This window comes from Melozone crissalis, unplaced genomic scaffold (assembly GCF_028551555.1).
Source record: "Melozone crissalis strain CALT ecotype California unplaced genomic scaffold, PUWL_Pcris_2 ptg000208l_1, whole genome shotgun sequence".
In the NCBI taxonomy this organism is placed as follows: Eukaryota; Metazoa; Chordata; class Aves; order Passeriformes; family Passerellidae; genus Melozone; species Melozone crissalis.
This window is the reverse complement of record NW_026535972.1, coordinates 959,517-984,491: the sequence shown is the minus strand read 5'-3', so window position 1 is coordinate 984,491 and position 24,975 is coordinate 959,517. Positions and strand designations below refer to the sequence as shown.

The window sequence follows — 24,975 nt, the reverse complement described above, 5'->3', positions numbered from 1 at the left end:
GACACCTCCCACTGTGCCTGTGTGCTCCAGCCCCAGTGCCCAGCCCGGCCTTGGGCACTGCAGGGATCAGGGGCAGCCCCAGCTGCTCTGGCAATGCCAGCCCAGGCAGGAATTGCTCATTGCCAAGATGCCACCCATGGCTGCCCTCTGGCAGTGGGAGCCATTCCCTGGGTGCTGTCCCTGCAGGCCTTGTCCCCAGTCCCTCTGCAGGCCCTGCCAGGGGCTCTCAGCTCTCCCTGGATCCCTCCCTGCTCCAGGGGAACATTCCCAGCTCTCCCTGGATCCCTCCCTGCTCCAGGGAACATTCCCAGCTCTCCCTGGATCCCTCCCTGCTCCAGGGGAACATTCCCAGCTCTGCCTGGATCCCTCCCTGCTCCAGGGGAACATTCCCAGCTCTCCCTGGATCCCTCCCTGCCCCAGGGAACATTCCCAGCTCTCCCTGGATCCCTCCCTGCTCCAGGGAACATTCCCAGCTCTGCCTGGATCCCTCCCTGCTCCAGGGGAACATTCCCAGCTCTCCCTGGATCCCTCCCTGCTCCAGGGGAACATTCCCAGTTTTCCCAGCCTGGCTCCAGCCCTGCAGCTGCTCCAGGGCCCTCTCCCATTTCTGTTCCCATCCCTCCATCCCCAACCTGGATCTGGATCTGGAATTTCCCATCCCAGGTGCAGGATTTGCCCCTGGCCTTGCTGATCCTCACAGCTTTGCACAGACCCCCTCCCCAGCTAAGAGTGCATTTTTATTCAGTGTTTATGGCACTTTTAGAGCTTCCCTCTTAACAATTCTAATGGATTTTCTCCTCAGAAATCCAAATGGATTCTCCCAAAGGCTCAACAGGCAGCATCACCTCCTCCAGGTCCCCTCCTCTCCTCATTTCAGCATCCCCGTGCAGAGGCAATAAAATAATCGTTCCCAAGGAAGTGAAAAGCCTTTGGAATTTGCAGCAGCACCTGAGCCCTTCACAAAAGGTGCTGCAGCTCCTTTTCATGCAGCTGAACCCCAGAGCTGGGCCTGTCCTCACAGCGTTCCCAAGAGCTCAGAAAATGGGATTTAATGAGTGTGGCAGGAGGGAAAACCGCAAGGAGCAATTTGAGAGGCACGGATTTGTAAGGAGCAGCAGATTTAATGAAGAATGTCCTCGCTTTTCAAGGAAACCCACGGAGATAATGGCAGCAAAAGGCTGAGGAGCCCAAAGTGTGGGGGCTGTAAAACGCAGGGTGGAGAGGCCAGGCTGGTGGAGGAGTGGGCAGAGAGGCACAGCAAGGGAAAAGCTGAACCAGGTGGGATCTCAGCTCAGCGTTCCAGCTGGAAGAGAAAACCTCTGGTGTTTGTTCTGAGTGATGATATCTGCTTGTCTCAGATATCTGAATAAAGCCCTGCAGGCTGCATCAAGGCGCAAAAAGAGGGTGAAGGGTTTTTCAGACACACAAATAATAACAGTAAATATTAGTTTTTACGGAATCTCAGCCAGGAATTTGGGTCAGAAGGATCCTAAAGGGATCCAGTTCCACCCCTGTGCCACACACAGGGACCATCTCCACCACCCCAGGCTGCTCCAAGCCCTGTCCAGGGACACTTTGAGGTTTTATATCAGATGAAATCTCACTCAAACAGCACTGAGGGCTCCCTGCACGCTGCTCCAGCTGCAGCAGGAATTGTTCTGGCACAGGGATCCCTCACCCCAGGGGCTCAGCTGGGCACTGGGAGCAGCAGCAGCAGCTGGGACATCTCTGCCAAGAAGGGGAAAATGAGAATTTTGAGCTTGGTCAAAATTCCCCAGCAGTTTTGGTTCTGGGGACTAAAAGCAATTTTTATTTCCTTTATAGGTAGATTTTCTGCTGTTAAATGCATCTAAAATACAGAAGTGTACATAGAATTATGGTTATTTCCCTGGGCACTCACTTCAGGGCATCCTTGCACAATGCACAACTGAAATGAATAAAATTCCAACAAACCTTTGACAAAGGAGTGGGAGCCAAGGAAAAAGGAGATTCCTCAGCTTCTCCGGGCAAAAAGTGGGAAGCTGTTTTAAAGGCAGGATGTTGGCTTGGCATCCAAGCTCCCAAATTAATTTTGGGGAGGAGAGAAAGGTCAAAGCAACAAAATCACATTAATGGCAATTTTTCCATTCTCAGCCATCCAAGCCTTTGATTTTTGCTTTCCTCGTGCCCTGAGAGTCACTGGCAGGTCAGAAAATATTTCAGCTAATGAGATTAGAGCAGCCCCAACTCATTCCTGCTCCTCCCCTTTGCCAACACCCTCAATCCGAGTGAGAGCCGGAATGGGCCCCACGTGTTTGGGGCACTGAAATAATCCAATCACTGCTGTGGATTTCATTAAGTTAATAGCAAAGTTAAAATCAAAGAGGTTTGAGGGAGAGAAATTGGCTATACTGCTGAAACACGGGCTGTGCAGGTATTGAATTGAGAACTTAACAAAATGTTTTTAATAGGACACAGAAAACAGGGAAAGCATCCCAAAGCTCTCTCTCCATCCCAAAGCTCTCTCTCCATCCCAAAGCTCTCCTTCCATCCCAAAGCTCTCTGTCCATCCCAAAGCTCTCCCTGCATCCCAAAGCTCCCTGTCCATCCCAAAGCTCTCTGTCCATCCCAAAGTTCTCCCTCCATCCCAAAGCTCTCCCTGTCCATCCCAAAGCTCTCCCTGTCCATCCCAAAGCTCTCCCTCCATCCCAAAGCTCTCCCTGTCCATCCCAAAGCTCTCTGTCCATCCCAAAGCTCTCCCTCCATCCCAAAGCTCTCCTTCCATCCCAAAGCTCTCTGTCCATCCCAAAGCTCTCCCTGCATCCCAAAGCTCCCTGTCCATCCCAAAGCTCTCTGTCCATCCCAAAGTTCTCCCTCCATCCCAAAGCTCTCCCTGTCCATCCCAAAGCTCTCCCTGTCCATCCCAAAGCTCTCCCTCCATCCCAAAGCTCTCCCTGTCCATCCCAAAGCTCTCTGTCCATCCCAAAGCTCTCCCTCCATCCCAAAGCTCTCCCTGCATCCCAAAGCTCTCCCTCCATCCCAAAGCTCTCTGTCCATCCCAAAGCTCTCCCTCCATCCCAAAGCTCTCCCTCCATCCCAAAGCTCTCCCTCCATCCCAAAGCTCTCTGTCCATCCCAAAGCTCTCTGTCCATCCCAAAGCTCTCCCTCCATCCCAAAGCTCTCCCTGCATCCCAAAGCTCTCCCTGTCCATCCCAAAGCTCTCCCTGTCCATCCCAAAGCTCTCCCTCCATCCCAAAGCTCTCCCTCCATCCCAAAGCTCTCCCTGCATCCCAAAGCTCTCTGTCCATCCCAAAGCTCTCCATCCATCCCAAAGCTCTCTGTCCATCCCAAAGCTCTCCCTCCATCCCAAAGCTCTGCTTCCATCCCAAAGCTCTCTCTCCATCCCAAAGCTCTCCCTGTCCATCCCAAAGCTCTCCCTGTCCATCCCAAAGCTCTCCCAACCTCAGTAATGTGGGAATTCTGTGCTCACAGCCCATGAGCATTCCGGGATTATCCAGGGAATGAGCCCTGGGAACAGAGGGAGCGGCCTCAGCCTGGGCCAGGCCCAGCTCTGGGATTTGGGACCATTTTCCATGGAAAGGCCTGGCACAGCTGCAGGGCTGGAGTCCCCATCCCTGCAGGGGTTTCAGAGCCACCTGGATGTGGCACTTGGGGACACGGGCAGTGCTGGCCTTGGCAGGGCTGGGAGCTCCAAGGGAAAATCCAACCCCACAATTCCAGGATTTCCAGATGATCCTGCTGTTAGCATCTCCCAGTCTCCATCCCTGGCTCTTTCCCAAATTTCCCAACCTCCCTGAAGACATTTCCTTCCCCAGGAAATTTTGGGAACCCCAGACCATTCCCAAACCTTCTCCTGAAGCAGCCTCACCCCTCACCCCTGCCCATGGCAGCTCTGCCTTTAAAATAGTGAAATTACAGCCTTTAAAACACACCAAAAATCCCAAAACACCCCAAATTTATCAGTATCTAAGCTCTTCCTGCAGGTTTTCCCTGGCCAGCTGCACCCACAGCCCCGGGCAGAGCTCAGGGTGACCCCGAGTCCCTGTGGGATTTCCTGCCTGGCTGAGCCCTGCCCACGGTGCCAGTGTGTGTTTAGGGATTATTCTGTTTATTTAAAGGATTCCAAACACCAGCTTTTCTCACACTGCTTAAGCCTTTCCTCCCCTGGTTTCTCCAACTGAAATTTGGGCGCTGTGGAGGGCAAATCTCCCCATTCCTGAGCTTTTCCAGCAAAACTTTGACATTTTTAGCCCTTCCAGCAAGACCCTCACACCGCAGCTTCCCTTGCAGAGCCCAGAGTCCTCACAGGGTTCAGTGATTCCTCTGCAGATAAATAACTCTGCAAAGAACAACAAATTTCTGTCTTTTTCTGTGTTTTCCCCATTCCAAGACAAGATTTTTGTTGCATCAGAGAATCATGGAATGCTTTGGGTGGGAAGGGACTTTAAAATTGGGGTTTTTTCCATTTCTGCCATGGGCAGGGACATCTTCCCCTATCCCAGGGTGCTCCAACCCGGCCTGGGACACTTCCAGGGATGGAGAACCCACAAATTCCCTGGGCAAAAAGGTTCCTGGGAATGCAGGGGAGAGAAAAGAACACCTGAAAACCACCCAGAGCTCCACATGAGATGGACTTGGAGGGAACCAGGCCCTCAAAGGATGGATACAAACAAAAAATAAACCCAAAGTCCTCGCTGACCTTTCTGTCTCACCCCACAATGATTCCTCACTCCCCTGCACGACCAAAGATCTTGGCTTTCAATGGTTTCAGGGAAAAAAGAAAAAAAAGAAAAAAAAGAAAAGGGCAAAATCACATTAAAAAGAAGATTCCTGCCTAATTAACCCAAGGGTTGGGCTGCATCTTTGATGAATCTCAGTGTTTAACTCTGCTCGTGGTGCCCAGCACAAACCACAACTTTCATGTGCAATTTTTTGTGCCCACAAAACCTTTCCCAGCATTTGTTGAGGGAGAAATTTGGTTTAAAAGCTTTGTTGTGGGAAGGGAAAAGGGAAAAGGGAAAAGGGAAAGGGAAAAGGGAAAAGGGAAAAGGGAAAAGGGAAAGGGGAAAGAGGGAAAGGGGAAAGGGGGTAAAGGAAAAGGCAAGGAAAAGCAAAAAAGGAATCTCCAGGCTCAAAGATCTGAAATCCAGGGCCTGGCTTTGTTCTGCTTGGATTTTATCACCTAAAAATACTAGAATTCCTCAGAATTCCTGCTTTTCTCATGGATCCAGCCTGCTGGGAGGGAATTCTCCATGGATTTCATGGTTTCCTCACTGCCAGCTCAGGATGGGCTGTTTGAGGGGACTGTTCCCAACCTTTGTGTGAAGGCTCAGGGCAGAGGGAAAATTTGGGAATGGTTTGGGTGGGAATGACCTCAAAGCACATCCAGGGGCACCTTCCGCTATCCCAGGCTGCCCCAAGTCCTTCCCAGCTTTTCCTTGGGCACTCCCAGGGGTTCCAGCTGCTCTGGCAATTCCATTCCAGCCAGGAATTCCTTCCCAAATCCCATCTTCTCTGTGTCCATCTCTAACACCATCATTCCCTCCATCCCCTCAATGATTTTATCCCAAATCTGGCTGTGCAAAACCCATTTCCCTTCCCCGAGGAGCACAAACCAGGCCTGAGGTGGTTTGGTTTTTTTGGGGTTTTTTTTGGTAAATGTGGGTATTTCCAGACATTGGAATTTCCAGGATTTACCACTCCAAACTGGAATAAACACACAATAAATAAAGGAGGCAGCAGACTTTGTGTGACCTTCCAAATGAAACATTCCCTTTGCTCCTCCTCGTTGCTTAATGAAATCTTAATTACCCCGGAGCTTTTGATGGCTTCAATTACCACAACGCCACATTTTTTCTATATATATTTTTTTTAAGCCTAAAAAAATCCAATTGTGCAAAAATCCTGCTGCAAGCGCGTTTTTGGTGGTTTATTATCTGGAACTGCTGCGAGTGCAGAGCGGCGGGAGCGTTCCTGAGCCGGGAAAATCCCGTGGGACGCACGGGCAGGCTCCTTCCCTAATTGGAAAATGATTTAGGGCCCCTCGGAGGGGAAGCGGAGCCATTCCTGCCTCTCCTGCAGCCAAAGCCGGCGCCGATGGATGAGCAGCACCCGGAATTGCAAATGAATCCGAGCAGGAGCTCGGAGATCCAGGGGATGGACGGATGGGGCAGGAAAAACCAGTGCTGGAATGGCAGGAAATGGGGCATTGCAGAGCCTGCAGGGCTTAAATCACGGGCTGCTTCTGAGCAGGGTTTGGTGGCAAGTTCCATTCAGAGCCTTTGGATGAGGGAGCTGTGCACAATTCCATTTCCCACTGCAGAATTCCCTTTTCCACTCCACGATTCCATTGCCCACGGCACAATGCCATTGCCCACGGCACAATTCCATTGCCCACCGCAGAACACCATTGTCCACTGCAGAATTCCATTTCCCATGGCAGAATTCCATTGCCCACTGCAGAATTCCATTGCCCACTGAAAAAATTCCATTTTCCACTGTACAATTCCATTTCTCACTGCACAATTCCATTTCCCACTGCAGAATTCCCTTTTCCATTCCACAATTCCATTGCCCACTGCAGAATTCCCTTTTCCACTCCACAATTCCATTTCCCACTCCAGAATTCCATTGCCCACGGCACAATTCCATTTCTCACTGCACAATTCCATTTCCCATGGCAGAATTCCATTGCCCACTGCAGAATTCTATTGCCCACTGAAAAAAATTCCATTTTCCACTGAAAAATTCCATTTTCCACTGCACAATTCCATTGCTCACTGCACAATTCCATTGCCCACGGCACAATTCCATTGCTCACTGCACAATTCCATTTCCCATTGCAGAATTCCAATTCCCACTGCAGAACACCATTGTCCACTGCACAATTCCATTGCCCACTGCAAAACTTCATCTTCCAAGACAAAACTCCATTTTTCACAACAAAATTCCACTTTCCATGACAAAATTCCATCTCTCGTGATAAAACTCCATTTTCCATGATGAAATTCCATCTTCCACCACAAAATTCAATTTCCCACCACAAATTTCCATCTTCCACCACAAAATTCCATATCCCACGACAAAGTTTCACCTTCCATGACAAAGTTCCATCTCTCGTGATAAAACTCCATTTTCCATGATGAAATTCCATCTTCCATGACAAAATTCAATTTCCCACCATAAAATTCCATCTTCTACAGCAAAATTCAATTTCCCACAAATTTCCATCTTCCACCACAAAATTCCATATCCTACAACAAAGGTTCACCTTCCACGACAAATTTCCATCTTTCACGGCAAAATTCCATTTTCCATAATGAAATTCCATCTTCCGTGATAAAATTCAATTTCCCACCACAAAACTGCATCTTCCACCACAAAAATCCCATCTTTCGCAGCAAAATTTCATTTCCCACCACAAATTTCCATCTTCCACCACAAAATTCCATATCCCACAACAACGTTTCACCTGCCATGACAAAGTTCCACCTTCCACGGTAAAATTCCATTTCTCATGAGAAATTTCCATCTTCCACAATGAAATTCCGTCTTCCATCACAAATTTCCATCTTCAACCACAAAATTCCATTTTGTCACGAAAGGTTTCCATTTTCCATGATGAAATTCCGTCTTCCACATCAAAATTCAATTATCCATGACAAAACTCCATCTCCCACGATAAAACTTTATTTTCCACAATGAAATTCCATCTTTTACCACAAAACTTCATTTCCCGTGACAAAATTCCACCTTCCATGACAAAGTTCCATTTTTCATGACAGATTTCCATTTTCCACAATGAAATTCCATCTTCCACCAGGAAATTTCATTTCCCATGACAAAATTCCACCTTTCATGACAAATTTCCACCTTCCACGGCAAAATTCCATTTTCCATGACAAAATTCTATCTTCCACCACAAAATTCCATTTCTCACGACAGATTTCCACCTTCCACAATGAAATTCCGTCTCTCACCACAAAATTCCATTTTCCACCACAGACCTACATCTTCCACCACAAAAATCACATCTTCCACACCAAAATTTCTTTTTCCACCACCAAATTCCATTTTCCACCACAAAATCCCATCCTCCCTGACAAAATTCCATTTCCTACCACAAATTTCCACCTTCCACTTCTGTGGCCCTCCCTGACAAGGCCAAAACAAAAGAGGCCAAGCAGAGAAAAGAAAAGTAATTAAAAAGCAAAACCGACTCTTGTGTTGCTCTGTGCTCACCGAGGGAAAACGAGGACACGCTTGACGAGGGTGATTAATTTGCTGGAGAATGATTTGGTTGATATTTGCCATAAATTGGCCAGGAATCAAAAAAAAACAAGGAAAAAAACCTCAGCCACACATGAATTACTGAGCGAGGAATGAGATTTCTCACAGAATTTGGATGTGGAGAGATATTATTATTATTATTATTATTATTATTATTATTATTATTATTATTATTAATGGGAAATGGAGGCTGGGGGGGATCCAGAGTCCAGGATCCCAAAATTCCATCCACGTTTTCCTTAGTGTTTCACCATAAAATAATGGGAATTATGGATGGAACAAGCAGGGACAAGACAAAAATACCAGCATTAAGTCAATTATTGAGGAATTCTCCATCCAACTGCTTCTGCCTCATGCCACAGACTCCAAATAAACCCAAAAATTCAGCAGATTTTTTAATTAAGGTGAAATTAAAGCCAAGCCAAATTGTTCTAGGAGAGCTGCACTGGGTCAGGAAAATTCCAGGGGAGGGAGCTGGGAGAAGGGATGGAGGGACAGGACACAGGGAATGGGGGCAGATTGGAGGAAAGGGGAGATTTGGGTGGGATTTTGGGGAGGAATTCCTGGCTGGGAGGGCTGGGATGGAATTCCCAGAGCAGCTGGGGCTGCCCCTGCATCCCTGCAATGCCCAAGGTGAGGCTGGAGCACCTGGGACAGTGGGAGTGTCCCTGCCATGGCAGGGGTGGCACTGGAGGGGCTTTGGGGTCCTTCCCACCCAACCCATTCTGTGGTGGATGCACCCCCAACACCTCCCATGTGCTGGATAAATTCAGAATTCCCGATGTTTCCAAGGGTTGTGGGCTTTCCACCTCGCTGGGGAGCAGCAGAACTGCAGATCCTGGAGGCTGGGCAGAGCTGCAGCCCAGCCCCAGGGCTGAGGTGTCCCTTTAACCACGGCCCCCACTGCTGCCTCCCCGCTGCTGCACAGACACAACAGAGGGCAGGACACAGAGAACAAACACACACGGAAAAGGCAGCTCGGAGGCCCCAGGAACAAGGAGAGCTTTGTCTGGGCTGGGAATGGGCCAGGAAGCTCCGCAGGTCTCTGCACACACCTACTCAGCTCTCCTCAAGCAACCCAAGCTAGGGAATCGAAAAATCCCACCCAAAATCCCTCATGAATCAGGCAGAGCATCACAATCCCAACTCCAGCTCCAAAGCAGCTTTTGGTTGGGCTTTTCACGACGCCTGACCCAAGCACGGCTCCCTCACGCTCGGGAATCACTGTCTCAGCACACCCAAAAATGTATCACAAGGAGCACTGAAAATGCTTTACATGTTCAGGCAGCCCCGTGACTCATCTGTGGTCATTCTGCTGCAGAGAAACCAGAAAATGTTTCAGCTTATTTATATTAAAAATTAAAAAAAAAAAAAAGAATGAAAAGCAAAGCACAGAAAGTTCTTGGCACTCGGAGTTACCCAACAACTTCTGTGCTGTGGTGAGCAGATAACCCAAGCCTCGTGCAGGATTGCAGCATCCCTTCCTGAAATCAGCCAAAATAATTCCTCGGTCAGTGCTGCACAGTGGATCCCAGAGGCTCTGCCCTGTCTCAAAGAACCCGACTGCACTTGAAGAGCTCCCACAAAAATGACATTTACAAGCAATGCACTGCGGAACTTCAGAGCCCGAGAATTCTGCCAGACACTTTTATGGGTGCTTGAGTCATCGCCGATTTTATGTGAGACAAAAAAATAACTGGTTCAGAACCAACTAAAAACCCTTTTTTCATCTGGGGGCTGCTGCTCCCTTTGAAAAGCTCAAAAGATATCCTGGAACAGCGTGAGCACAGCTGGGAGCAAACTCCCTCCGCCCCCAAGTGCTGCTTCCCATCCTCTCAGGATCCATCCCCCTTCAGATGTGCGGAAATGAATCCCCGGGATTGCACTGGGGCAGGGCTTCCAGGGGATGCTGCAAGAGTTCGGGGTGGGAATGGCTGGCTGGGGCCCAGGCACAGAAACCAGGCAGGAAACAAATCTGGAGCAGGGACTGATCCAGCAGGGAGCGTTTGGGAGTTCAGAGGGAGATGCCAGACAAAAAGCTCTCCTGGAACACGGAGAGGATGGTGATTTCATCTCTGCTGGAATTGCAGTGATCTTCAAACAGCACAGCACAAGCACTGCCTGCCCTTGGCCATGAGGGAGGCACAGGCAGAGCAGGGGGGATTTGCCCTGATCACCCCAAAACCACACCCAGCCCCAGCCAGGCACAGGAGGATTTGCTGTTCCTCATTTCCCTGCTTCCAACGCCCCTTCCACCCCACGGGTGAGTGGATCCCTGTGCTGGAAGGGAGCCCAGAGCCCCTGCAGTGCCACCCTGCCAAGGCAGGGACGCCTCCCACTGTGCCAGGCTGCTCCAGCCCCAGTGCCCAGCCTGGCCCTGGCACTGCCAGGGATGCAGAGCCCAGAACCCTCTGGGAGCCCACCCGGGCTGCGGCAGGTTTCTGTGCTGAGGAGTGCATCCAAGACCCTCTGAACAATCAGAGCTGGTGTCTCCTGGTTCTCCCTCTGCTGTTTGGGTGATTTGGGCTGGGACATCCACGGTGAAGCCCAGACCACAACAGCTCCAGCAACAAAACCCTTCAGTGCTGTGTTTGAGGCCAGGGAAGCAGGAACTGAAGTGTTTTCCTCCTTCTGTCAGGAACTGACATGCAGCCCTTCTGTGCCTGCTGCTGAAGAATGAACCATCCCAGACACCTCCCTTCACACAGGCACCAACCAGCTCTGCTTTGCTTCTTCTCCTGGGATCAGCTCCCAGCTCCAGCTCCCAGCTCTTCCCTATCTGCCCATCTGGAGGGCCCTGGAGCTCTCCAAACCCGTGCAAGCCCTGATCTGCAGCTGGGCCTTCTCCCCAGAACGCCTCAGGGCTCCCTTCAGTGTCCTGCCTTTGTCTGCTCCTGCTTGTTCTGTACCCACAGGAGCAGCTCCCCAAAACCTCGGAGCAGACACAGCTCCCCAAAACCTCGGAACAGACACAGCTCCCTAAAACCCAGGAACAGACACAGCTCCCCCAAATCCCACAGCACACACAGCTCCCCAAAACCTCGGAGCACACACAGCTCCCCAAAACCCAGGAACAGACACAGCTCCCCCAAATCCCACAGCACACACAGCTCCCCAAAACCTCGGAGCAGACACAGCTCCCCAAAACCCAGGAACAGACACAGCTCCCCCAAATCCCACAGCACACACAGCTCCCCAAAACCTCGGAGCAGACACAGCTCCCCAAAACCCAGGAACAGACACAGCTCCCCCAAATCCCACAGCACACACAGCTCCCCAAATCCCACAGCACACACAGCTCCCCAAAACCCCAGAGCAGACACAGCTCCCCAAACCCAGCATGGCTCCCCAAACCCCAGGAGCACACACAGCTCACCAAACCCAGAACCAGACACAGCTCTCCATGATGCCTTAAGTTTTATATTTCATGTTTTCCAGATTCTGCGCTGCATTATGTGTAACTCTGAACTTCCTATAAAGTGCCAGCAAGCTCTCCTCACAGCCCAGTCAGACAGAGCAATCCTTTTCCAGCCCCTTGGGTTTTGGGCAGCTTCAGGCCCCAAAAGTGCAAACAGCAGGGAATGGAGGAGAGCAATCTGGGAGGATGGGACTGCAGAACCTGGAGCTGGAATTGGCCAATGAACCCAATATGGAAATGGACCAAAACTTGTAAAAGTGTGAGAACTCATGACTCAGAGTCCATCCATTAAACCTTTTTCTTGTGGCAGGGGTAGAACAGGATGGGCTTCAAGTTCCCTTCCAACTCAACCCATCCTGTGATTCCACCATTCTTCACAGAGTTGTAACCTCACAATCACTAAATCAAGACCTGAATCTGATTTAATCTTGGGTCCATCTTGGGCGTAGCCCTGGCTGGGCTCTTGCACTGCCCAAGGTGTATCCTGTGAAGACCTTTAATAAATCCCTATTTTATTGCTTTAACACTGCCCAGCCTCTGTTCTAGGGAGCATCTCAAGACATAAGGTGTACCTATTGAAGACCTTTAATAAATCCCTATTTTACTCCTTTATTTCTGTCCAGCCTCTGTTCTGGGTAGCCTCTGTACCTACTGAAGGCCTTGAATAAATCCCTATTTTATTCCTTTACTTCTGTCCAGCCTCTGTAGCCATTGAAGGCCTTTAATAAATCCCTATTTTATTCCTTTACTTCTGTCCAGCCTCTGTAGCCATTGAAGGCCTTTAATAAATCCCTATTTCACTCCTTTACTTCTGTCCAGCCCCAGTTCCAGGCAGCCCCTCCAGGCATCCCCCAGCCCCAGCAGTGCCATCAGCCCCGGAGCTCCGGGCTGTGTTTGCATTTCCAAGGAGCCTTTTGGCTCCCCTGGGCGGCTGCTGCAGTGAGGGCTGTGCTCCCCTCTCTCTGCAGACCCTTCTCCTGGCTCCTGCTCCGAGGGCAGAGCTGCCCAGCCCCTCTCTGGTGCCACCCGGGCACAGCTCACCCTGTGTGCCAGGAAGTGCTGGCCAGAGGCCACTCGGTGTCACACTTCCATGGGAAACGCTGGGAATGGCTGCAGGGAGAATTCTGCTGATTTAACCCCTGGGACTGAGCTCTGCTGGCACCACTGACACTGACAGCGGGACAAAGCCTGGCACCACGGGTGGCACCCCTGGTGGCATCCCCAGTGACACAGCCTGGCACCCCTGGTGGCATCCCCAGTGACACAGCCTGGCACCACGGGTGGCACCCCAGCGACACAGCCTGGCACCACGGGTGGCACCCCTGGTGGCATCCCCAGTGACACAGCCTGGCACCACGAGTGGCACCCCTGGTGGCATCCCCAGTGACAAAGCCTGGCACCCCTGGTGGCATCCCCAGTGACACAGCCTGGCACCACGGGTGGCACCCCTGCCCACAGCAGGGGTTGTAATCAGAGATCCTTAAGGTCCCTTCCAGCCCAAACCACCCCACGGGTGTACAAAACAAACTCATCCATCCCAAAGACCCTGAGTGTTCTGTTGCAATCCTCGCTGCTGAGGGCTCCAGCCCAATCCCTTTCCCCATCTCACAACCCCAAACCACCCTGGGACAGCCTTGCCTTCCCAGATGGCCTCCCTGAACCCCCCTCTGCCTCCTGTGGACCTCAACATCAGAATTTCACCCCAGGCATGAAACCAGTTCTGATTTTTACATTTTTTCTCTCCTTTTCTTTTTCCTCCTACTCTGTATCAGCTTGGACCAGGTTCAGCTTAAACATTCTGGGCTGCGGTCTGTAGGAAAGGTATTTACAAAATAAAGGGTGTGAAGCCTTTCCCAGGGTGGAGGTTTTGTTACTGTGTCCTTATGGATTCTTTGTGTCCCCAGGAACAGAAACTCCAAGAGAAACACACAAACCTATTTGACAATTGGAAACAAAAAATAAAACCCAATTATTTTTCCCTTCTCTCTTTTCTCTCCCTTTTTTCTTTTCCTCCAGATGTTGAGCAAAACAATTGATTTCTTTGATAAATCATCTGCAAAGCAGCTGTTCCACACATGGAAGGACATTTCAAAATTCACCTGCCAAGAATCTCAGTCAAAAAAAAAGGAAGAATGAGCAGTTAAAAACAGAACTGCTGAACGCATGAAATCAGGTATTTTTCACTCAAAAATAACACAAGATGCACATACACAATAGGTTAAATTAAAACTAAAATAGGAAAAAAGCTTTGGGTTTTAAAAGTGCCCCACAGCACGACAAGAGCTTTGATACTCCCAAGGTTTTCCTCAAAATTTGCATGACAAATTTTCCCACCCAGCTGTGACATTTAAGGATTTCTCCCCCATTATTCCTCTGTGAATCACAGAATCATTATCAAATCCGGGAATGGCTTGGGTTGAGAGGGATGTTAAAGCTCTCTCAGTTTGGTTTTACAGGAATTCAGCGACGGGAGGAGAGGGAGCAGCTCAGGCTGGGCCAGGGGCGGCTCAGGGTGGGCAGCAGCAGGAACTGGTGTGGCTGGGCAGTGCCAGGCACAGAGGGACCTGGTGGGCAGCAGGACAGGAGCCCCAGTGTGCCCTGGTGGCCAAGGACCCGGTGCCACCTGGCTGTGCCACAATGGAGGTCACTGTGCCCTGGTGGCCAAGGACCCAGTGCCACCTGGCTGTGCCACAATGGAGGGCACAGCAGCAGGGAGGGCACTGTGCCCTGGTGGCCAAGGACCCGGTGCCACCTGGCTGTGCCACAATGGAGGGCACAGCAGCAGGGAGGGCACTGTGCCCTGGTGGCCAAGGACCCGGTGCCACCTGGCTGTGCCACAATGCAGGGCACAGCAGCAGGGAGGTCACTGTGCCCTGGTGGCCAAGGACCCGGTGCCACCTGGCTGTGCCACAATGGAGGGCACAGCAGCAGGGAGGGCACTGCCCCGCCCTGGCACAGGGAGGGCTCAGCTCCAGGGCTGTGCCAGCTCTGCCCCCTCAGCCTGGGCAGGACCTTGGCACACTGAGCAGGGCCAGAGGGGCAGCGGGGCTGGAGAGGGGCTGGGACACAAACGCTGAGGGAGCCCTGAGGGAGCTGGGGGTGCTCAGCCTGCAGGAAAGGAGGCTCAGGGTGCCCCCAGCACTCTCACAGCTCCTGGAAGGTGCCTGTGCCCAGCTGCCCTTGGGCTCTGTCTCCAGCAGCGCTGGCACAGCCAGAGCACACGGCCTGAGCTGTGCCAAGGGAAATGCAGCTTGGAGAGCAGCAAAAAGCTTTTCCAGCAAGGGGGAGAAAGTTCTGCAATGGCTGCCCGGGGAGGGGGTGCAGTCACCATCCCTGGGTGTGTTTAACCAGCCTGGAGGTGGCACTGGGTGCCAGGGGCTGGGCTGGGCTCCAGGGCCTTGCAGGGCTCTCCCATCCTGGTGACTCTGAACCCTGCGCAGGTCAGACAAAAGCCATCATCGGCGCTCACCCTGCCAGCCTGTACAACCTCCTGTTTCCACAGGAGCTGTCAGCCCTTGAGGGTTGCAAAGTTTACAGCTACGGCAAACAGGTATTACCAAATACCCACGTTTTGGAAAATTTTAAAATATTAATGTGTCTGTAGATAGTTTTTCGAGCACAGCTTTGACTTCTGCACTCACAGGAGAAACAATCAATCACACTTGCTGTCATAGTTTTACATGAGAAATGTTAAAAAATGCGATACAAAGCTTCCAACCATTAAAAAGCTGGACATGTCCCTGAACCAGGACAACATGCTGCTGTGAAAAGCACATGTTAAAAGACAAAACAAACCTGGAAACTATTAATAAAATTTTCTTCATACTCTTTTAAAATTTTAAACCTATTTTAACTTTCTCCTAATCCTATCTTACAACAAAAAATAAATACATTAATAATTAACCAACACCAAAACCTACCACACTCTTTAATACATTAGCCAAAAAAAATCTTGAAATTAAAAAAAAAAAAAATCCTAAATTAACAAACCAAAACCACTACACTTGCCAACATTTTTTACAAGATTTTGCTTTGTTGAGTGTACCCCAAGAAGTAAAAACAGAGAATAAGGAAAGCTCCAGCAGATATCTTGGTGTGATTGTGGAATTCTGACCCAGCACAGGAGCAGATCCCGGTGCCACAGCCCCTGGCAAAGGGCGGCTTGGCCATTCCCAGTTCCAAGGTTCCCTCCTCATCCCGTTTTTACTTCCCTCTCCTTTTCATCTCCCCGCTCCTCAGCCCCATGGGTTGATCCTTGCACTCAGTTCCACGCAGGCACCTGCTCCAATGAACCCGGATTCGTGCAGATTATCACACCAAATTCAAGAATTGGATACAAAAAACCCTAAAGGTTTTCCTAAAGAGCATTCCAGCCCCTCATTGCCTGCATTTCCTGGGAATTCAGCCCTGAGGGAAGAAGCATTTATCACCTGGCTGGGGGTTTGAAGGGAAAAACAGCAGAGGAAAAAAATCCTTAATTTTTTTAATTTAATTTTTTAAACCTTACTTTTTTAAACCTTTTAATTTTTTAAACCTTACTGCTCTTTACAACTACCTGAAAGGAGATTGTAGTGAGGTGGGGGTCAGTTTCTTTTCCCAAGTATGAAGTGATCAACAAGAGGAAGTGGCCTTCATTTGTGCTAGGAGAGGTTTAGGTTGGATATTAGGAAAAATTTCTTCACTGACACAGTTGTCAAGCATTGGTGTAGGCTGCCCAGGGAAGCGGTTGCATCCTCATTCCTGGAGGTATTCAAGAAACAAGCAGCAATGGCATTTCAGGACGTTTTTATGGTGGCTGTGTCATTGCAGGGTTAATGGTTCAACCTGATGATCTAAAGGTTTTTTCCAGCATAAACAGTTCTATAGTTCTATGAATTTACAATCAATGGGCAGAGGTAGGTGCCTCCAGAAGTTTAAACTGAGGTATGTCAAAGTTATATTTGTGATGTGCAGCTGATGTCAATAATGTGAGGGCGTAGCTTGATATGCTGATCCTTAATTTTAATGGAGCCGCAAACCCGCACCGGTGTGCCTGAAAACAAAGCGGGAATTTCCACGGGAACGGGCGGCTGGGATGGCGCTGGGAGCAAGGTCAGAGGCAGCGCCGAGGGAGCCTCATGAGAGGCATTCCCAGCGGCCTCAGTGCTGTGCCAGCCCAGCGAGCAGCAGGAATTTCTGCGATCCTGGCTTCCCTTCCCAGACCCGAGCAGGGACGTGCCGGGGGCTGTGGCACCTCGTTAGCGACACGCGGTGACACCGCAGCCCCCGGCGCTGCGGAGGCGGCGGCACAGCGAGAGCGGAGCCCACGGCGTGAATCAATGCCGGCCTCGGCAGCACAAACCCGGCTGCAATCAGCGCTCCGAGCTCCACAGCACAGCTGGGAACGGCAGCAGGCAGCTGGGCTTGCTGCACGGGGCTGGGGCAGGGGAAATAACAATAAAATAATAATAAAATAATAATAACAACAACAACAATAATAATATTAATAATAATAATAATAATAAAATTAATAATATAATAATGTAATAATAAAAATAATAACATAATAAAATAATAAAGTAATAATAATAAAATAATAAGAAAAATAATAAGAAAAAATAAGAAAAAAATCATGAAAAAAATCATGAAAAAAAAAAGAAAAAAAAGAAAAAAAAAGAAAAAAAAGAAAAAAAAAGAAAAAAAAAGAAAAAAAAAGAAAAAAAAAGAAAAAAAAAGAAAAAAAAAGAAAAAAGAAAAAAAATAAGAAAAAAAAAAGAAAAAAAAGGAAAAAAAATAAGAAAAAAAAAAGAAAAAAAAGGAAAAAAAATAAGAAAAAAAATAAGAAAAAAATAAATAAGAAAGAAAAAAGAAAAAAAAAGAAAAAAGAAAAAATAAGAAAAAAATAAGAAAAAAAAAAGAAAAAAAAATAATAATAAGTACCATCTGCTTTGGAGCTTGGGGTTGGCTTGGTGTAAAACTCGCCTCTTGCTGAGGTTTGACCTTCCCAGTGCGGGGGCAGGAACCCCCAGAGCCCCGAGCACCTCACGAGCATTAAATTAAGAAATTAATCTGTTTAAATCCAAGTTTTTCTTGTGGTAGGGGTCAGAACTGGATGGGCTTTAAGGTCCCTTCAAAACCAACCCAGCCCATCACACCCCATGATTCCTCTCTCAGCTGAAGAAAGAGGCATGGAGTGGTCACTTCACAATCATTAAATCAAGACCTGAATCTGGTTAAATTTAAGTTTTTCTTGTAGCAGGGGTCAGAACTGGATGGGCTTTAAGGCCCTTTGCAACCCACTCTGTGGTTCTTCTCCCAGCTGAAGAAAGTGGCACAGAGCTGTCACTTCACAGCCATTAAATCAACACCTTAATCTGATAAAATTTAAGTTTTCTTGTTGCAGGGGTCTGGATGGGCTTTAAGGCCCCTCCCAACCCAACCCATCCTGTGATTCCACCATTCTTCACGGAGTTGTCACCTCACAACCATTACATCAAGACCTGAATCTGATTAAATTTAAGTTTTTCTTGTGGCTGAGGGTCAGAACTGGATGGGCTTTAAGGTCCCTTCAAAACCAACCCATCCCATGATTCCACCATTCACAGAGCTGTCACTTCACGAGCATTAAATCAAGACCTGAATCTGATTAAATTTAAGCTTTTCTTGTAGCAGGGTCAGAACTGGATGGGCTTTAAGGTCCCTTCAAATCCAACCCAACCTACCCCGTCCCGCTCTGTGATTCTTCTCTCAGCTGAAAAAAGGGGCACAGAGTTGTTACTTCACAATCATTAAATCAAGACCTGAATCTGATTAAATTGAATTTTTTCTTGTGGTAGGGGTCTGAACTGGGTGGGATTTAAGGTCCCTTGCAACCCACTCTGTGATTCTTCTCCCAGCTGAAGAAAGTGGCACAGAGCTGTCACTTCACAACCATTAAATCAATCTGAATTGGATTAAATTAATATTTTTTCCTGTGGCAAGGGTCAGAATTGGATGGGCTCTAAGGCTCCTTCCAACCCAACCCATCCCGTGATTCCACCATTCTTCCCCCAGCTGAAGAAAGGGGCACGGAGTGGTCATGACAAGGCTGGGACTGCCCAGTTAATCAGTTTGGGAGTCCTAATTAAGGCTCCCTGGTCACTAATAACAGAATTCCCAGAGGTTCTGTGGCTCTCAGCTGCTTGGATTTGGGAGTGCTTTAAGAATTCCCACAACACCAGCATTCCCAGGGCTGCTGAGCAATCACCTCATCACCAAAAGAGCCCTAAAACCCCAAAACCAGCATCCACCACCCCCCAGAGCTGCTGAGCGATCACCTCATCATCAAAACAGCCCTAAAACCCCAAAACCAGCATCCACCACCCCCCAGAGCTGCTGAGCGATCACCCCATCACCAAAACCCCAAAACCAGCATCCACCACCCCCCAGAGCTGCTGAGCGATCACCTCATCACCAAAACCCCAAAACCAGCATCCACCACCCCCTAAAGCTGCTGAGCGATCACCTCATCACCAAAACAGCCCTAAAACCCCAAAACCAGCATCCACCACCCCCCAGAGCTGCTGAGCGATCACCCCATCATCAAAACAGCCCTAAAACCCCAAAACCAGCATCCACCACCCCCCAGAGCTGCTGAGCGATCACCTCATCACCAAAACAGCACCAGAACCCCAAAACCAGCATCCACCACCCCCTAAAGCTGCTGAGCAATCACCCCATCATCAAAACAGCCCTAAAACCCCAAAACCAGCATCCACCACCCCCTAAAGCTGCTGAGCGATCACCTCATCACCAAAACAGCACCAGAACCCCAAAATGGAGCCAGTGCAGGTGACTCAGGGCCGACTCACAGCTGGGAACATCTGGAGCTGTTGCCCAGCCCCTGGGCTCACCTGGCAGCGGGAGTGGGGCTGAAGTGACCCCAAATGCACCCCACAGCACAGCCAGGCAGCACCCAGCGGATCCTGAGGGGCTCTCCCAGCTCCCTCTCCATTCCCAGCTCCTCCTGGACCCCACATTTGGGAAAGATTCATCCCACAGGAAATTCACCCGGCCTAAAGTGAGGAATTGCACCCTCAGCCTGGAGCCACGGGAGGAGAGCACGGAGAGGGTCTGGAACCTCCATCCCACCCTTCCCAGTGCGGGGTGCAGGAACTCCCAGAGCCCCAAGCACCTCACAACCATTCAAACAGGACCTGAATCTGAGTAAATTTAGTTTTTCTTGTGGCTGAGGGTCAGAACTGGATGGGCTTTAAGGTCCCTTCAAACTTAATTCAACCTGTGATTGCACCATTCTTCTCCCAGCTGAAGAAAGGGACATGGAGATGTCACCTCACAACCATTAAATCAAGGACTGAATCTGCTTAAATTCAAGTTTTTCTTGTGGCAGGAGTCAGAACTGGATGGGCATTCACCTGCAAAATTTCCCCTCAGGAATGAGGAATTCCAGCATTTCCAGCAAGAACCCAAAGGGAACAACAATTCCAGGGATGTTCCCCAAGATTTGATCTCTAAAGCTGGCAGAGAAAAGCCCAGCACCATCTATAATGTCTGCATATAAATGTATATAACAATATAATCTAAAATATATATAACGATATAATCTATTCCATCTATTCCTTCCTGTTTACACCCTATTGAGGTAAAATACAAATCAGAACATCTAAAGGCAGACAGATCAATAAAACGCTGGACTGACAGAAAAGAAGATTTAAAATGAGAGTGAAAAGAGGAAGAAAGCCACTGAAATTTTCTGGGAACTCTTTTTGTCTCAGAATTGCAAAACCACAATTTTGTGGAGTGGCATCTCAAGGATGGGTGTTAGGATTCCAAGGGAAGGGAATAAAAAACCAAGAAAAATATATTTCTATAAACCAGCCAAGAAAAAAATACTGAGATTTTGTTTCTATCACTCTTAAGAATCAGAGTTCCACTACAAATTTCATCTATTTTAAGTAGACTTTTACCTCAATTTCATCTATTTTAATTAGACTTTTACCTCTATATCAGCAAAGTTCTGCTGGATCTGAGTAAAAAAAATTATCTTATTTTTGTTCTAAACAAAAAATTTATCTTATTTTTGTTCCAAACCTCCTTTCAGCAGATGCTTCAGTTCCACGTGCCCAATTTTACAGCCACGGGCCTGGGGACAATTTGATGGCTCCCAAATCTGGTTTTATTCTAGTAACACTAGGATATTGAATATTATTTATTTCTCCTGAGGAGGAGAGGACCTGGATGAATGGAGAGCCTGGTCTGAGAGGCTGGCACCGGCTGAAGTGGCTGAGAAAAGGAGGAGAAGGAGCAGTTTGTGCTCCCAGGTGTCTGGGACCTTCCCAGTGCGGGGGCAGGAACCCCCAGAGCCCCGAGCACCTCATGAGCATTAAATTAAGAAATTAATCTGTTTAAATCCAAGTTTTTCTTGTGGTAGGGGTCAGAACTGGATGGGCTTTAAGGTCCCTTCAAAACCAACCCAGCCCATCACACCCCATGATTCCTCTCTCAGCTGAAGAAAGAGGCATGGAGTGGTCACTTCACAATCATTAAATCAAGACCTGAATCTGGTTAAATTTAAGTTTTTCTTGTAGCAGGGGTCAGAACTGGATGGGCTTTAAGGCCCTTTGCAACCCACTCTGTGGTTCTTCTCCCAGCTGAAGAAAGTGGCACAGAGCTGTCACTTCACAACCATTAAATCAACACCTTAATCTGATAAAATTTAAGTTTTCTTGTTGCAGGGGTCTGGATGGGCTTTAAGGCCCCTCCCAACCCAACCCATCCTGTGATTCCACCATTCTTCACAGAGTTGTCACCTCACAACCATTACATCAAGACCTGAATCTGATTAAATTTAAGTTTTTCTTGTGGCTGAGGGTCAGAACTGGATGGGCTTTAAGGTCCCTTCAAAACCAACCCATCCCATGATTCCACCATTCACAGAGCTGTCACTTCACGAGCATTAAATCAAGACCTGAATCTGATTAAATTTAAGCTTTTCTTGTAGCAGGGTCAGAACTGGATGGGCTTTAAGGTCCCTTCAAATCCAACCCAACCTACCCCGTCCCACTCTGTGATTCTTCTCTCAGCTGAAAAAAGGGGCACAGAGTTGTTACTTCACAATCATTAAATCAAGACCTGAATCTGATTAAATTGAATTTTTTCTTGTGGTAGGGGTCTGAACTGGGTGGGATTTAAGGTCCCTTGCAACCCACTCTGTGATTCTTCTCCCAGCTGAAGAAAGTGGCACAGAGCTGTCACTTCACAACCATTAAATCAATCTGAATCGGATTAAATTAACATTTCTTCTTGTTTTCTTGTTGCAGGGGTCTGGATGGGCTTTAAGGTCCCTTCCAACCCAACCCATCCTGTGATTCCACCATTCTTCACAGAGTTGTCACCTCACAACCATTCAATGAAGACCTGATTGTCTTGAACAGTTTGTGCTCCCAGGTCCTCTCCAGCAGCACATCCCAAGCAGAGCCAGCTGGGAATTCCAGGTTCCTCCTGCATCTGTGGCTCTGCTCCTGGGATTGGGAGTGATGCAGGTTTGAAGCTGCTTCAGGTTCCCAGCCACCCTCTGAAATAAAATCTCTTTTTGTGGTTTAACCCAGGAAAGAATGGAGGGGGGGGGGGGATGAAGAGTTTAAGGAGAATTATGGGTGCCCTGAGGGTCTCTAAAAATAGAGATGGGATTAGGATCTCAAACTCCAAACACTGGGCTGGGAGTCAGATCCCAGAGGGAAAATGTCCTTTGCCGAGCAGCTGAACGCCCTCCTAACCCCAAAGAAGGGATTTTGGGGGGAGGAAGGAACCAAGATCCAGACCTTGCCCTGTGGGATGTGCTCCCTCCAAGGAGGAACTGGAATTTCACGGAAGCCACCCAGGAGGAAATCGCAGTTATGGGGACAATCCCCCTCACCCTGGGCCCTCCAAAGGGAGAGGAAATTTTAGAGCAGCCCCAAAAGAGGCTGGAAGTCCATAGAAGGGGAGGTGAAACCCCAAGTTTCATGAGGTGAGAGGCTCCCTTAGGACAGGGACACTTCTTTCCCTACACCCCCATAAAGATTCACAGGGGACAACTCCTCCACTGGGATTTCCAACAGGAATGATGCCAAAAACCAAGGAAAATGTGCATTTCCCTCCAGGCACAGCAGGGTACACACAACCCCTACTCCAGGGAGCAGCTGAGCCCACCTGAGGAGCTGGAGACACACGGATGGACCCACCAGGACTGGACTCACCAGGACTCCCAGCTCCACACACATTCCTGGGGTGCCAGCTCACAGCACCCCTGAGAGAGGGGCACCCCCAAACCCCCCCTGCCACACCCCACACGCAGCCACGGGCACACCTGGCCCTGCCCCAGGTGCCAACGTCACCAGCGACGCCCGGGACGTTTTTATCTTATCCACATTCCCCAGATAGCCCTGGGAACGTGAACCCGATGTGAACCCGCACACCCTGCAGCTCACACACCTGGGGTGAGGGAGTGCGCTGTAAATGCACCCAGGCACACCTGGGGGGGCAGAAATGGGGGGGAAAGGCACGAAATGACACCTGGGGGTGCAGAATTGGGGTGTAAAGGCACCCAGGGACACCTGGGGGTGCAGAAATGGGGGGTAAAGGCACCCAGGGACATCTAGAGGTGCAGAAATGGGGTGTAAAGGCACCCAGGGACACCTGGGGGTGCAGAAATGGGGGGTAAAGGCACGAAATGACACCTGGGGGTGCAGAATTGGGGTGTAAAGGCACCCAGGGACACCTGGGGGTGCAGAATTGGAGTGTAAAGGCAACCAGGAGCACCTGGGGGTGCAGGTGAGGGGTGTAAAGGCAACCAGGGGTGCAGGGAATAGGGTGTAGAGGCACCCAGGGACACTTGGGGGTGTGGGAACACAGGGGTGTAAATGCACCCGGTGTCACCTGGGGGTGCAGAACTGGGGTGTAAAGGCACCCAAGGAGACCTGGGGGTGCAGAATTGGGGTGCAAAGGCACCCAGGGACACCTGGGGGTGCAGAATTTGGGTGTAAAGGCACCCAGTGATACCTGCAGGTAGAGAAATAGGGGGGAAAGGCAGCCAGGGACACCTGGGGGTGCAGAAATGGGGGGTAAAGGCACGAAATGACACCTGGGGGTGCAGAATTGGGGTGTAAAGGTACCCAGGCCCATCTAGAGGTGCAGAAATGGGGTGTAAAGGCAACCAGGGACACCTGGGGTGCAGGGAACGGGGTGTAAAGGCACCTGGGGACACTTGGGGGTGTGGGAACACAGGGGCGTAAATGCACCCGATGTCACCTGGGGGTGCAGGTGTAGGGTGTAAAGGCACCCGGTGTCACCTGGGGGTGCAGGTGTAGGGTGTAAAGGCACCCGGTGTCACCTGGGGGTGCAGGAGTGGGGTGCAAAGGCACCCGGTGTCACCTGGGGGTGCAGGTGTAGGGTGTAAATGCAGCCGGTGTCACCTGGGGGTGCAGGAGTGGGGTGTAAAGGCACCCAGTGTCACCTGGGGGTGCAGGTGTGGGGTGTAAATGCACTCAGTGTCCCCCCACACGTCCCCGCTGCACAGACACGGGGGCAGGGTACAATGCACAGTCAGACCCCAGGCACGGCAGAACACGTCCCCAGAATGCAGCCCCAGTCCTGGAGCGCCCCCGCGGCCCCGGCAGCCGCTCGGGGTCACCGACACCGCCGCGGACCGGGGACCCCGCAGCGGGCCGGCCCTGCCCGGCCGAGGCAGCGCCGCGTCCCGAGCCCCGGTGCCCGGAGCGGGGCCGTCCCTGGCACGGCCCCGCCGGGAGCGCTCCCTGCCGCCGCCGCCCCCGTTACCTTCTTGACGGTGCGCGGCGCCTCGGTGACGGTGCCGTCGGGGCTCACGAGCGCCTCGGCCGCGCTGCCGCTGCTGTCGCTGCCGTCGCGGTGCCGGGGCTGCTGGGGGTGGTGCGGGTCGCTCCTCTTCATGGCCGAAGCCTGCGGCACCTTGCCGGCGGCCGAGGACAGCCCGGAGGCCGAGGACAGCCCGGGGCAGCCGCCCCCCGGAGGCCGCTCGGCGGAGGGGGCCGGGGCCGCCTCACGCTCGGCGCCCGGCACGGGGCAGGCGGGCGCCGCCGCCGCCACGCCGTGCCCCGCTGCGTGAGCGCCCACAGGCTCGCACGGCGGCCCCGCCGCCTTGTCCATGGGGCCGCCGAGCTCCTTCAGCTCCACGGCGGGCGCGGCCACCGCCACCTGCACCGACATCGCCGCCGACTGCTCCGGCTCCGCTCCCGGTCCGCTCCGGCTCCCTCAGGGCCGCCGGCCCCGCC

General features: G+C 50.5%; 1 protein-coding gene across 1 annotated transcript in view; it reads right to left on the bottom strand.

The window, feature by feature from the left end:
• Window positions 1-24,975, bottom strand: part of LOC128949253 (adenosylhomocysteinase 3-like) — a gene marked incomplete at its 3' end in the record, with an annotated part of 52,712 nt that extends 27,737 nt beyond the window's left edge. The window contains exon 1 of the mRNA XM_054294114.1: window positions 24,503-24,975. Coding sequence (XP_054150089.1) covers window positions 24,503-24,910 — 408 coding nt within the window. The remainder of the gene's footprint in view (window positions 1-24,502) is intronic.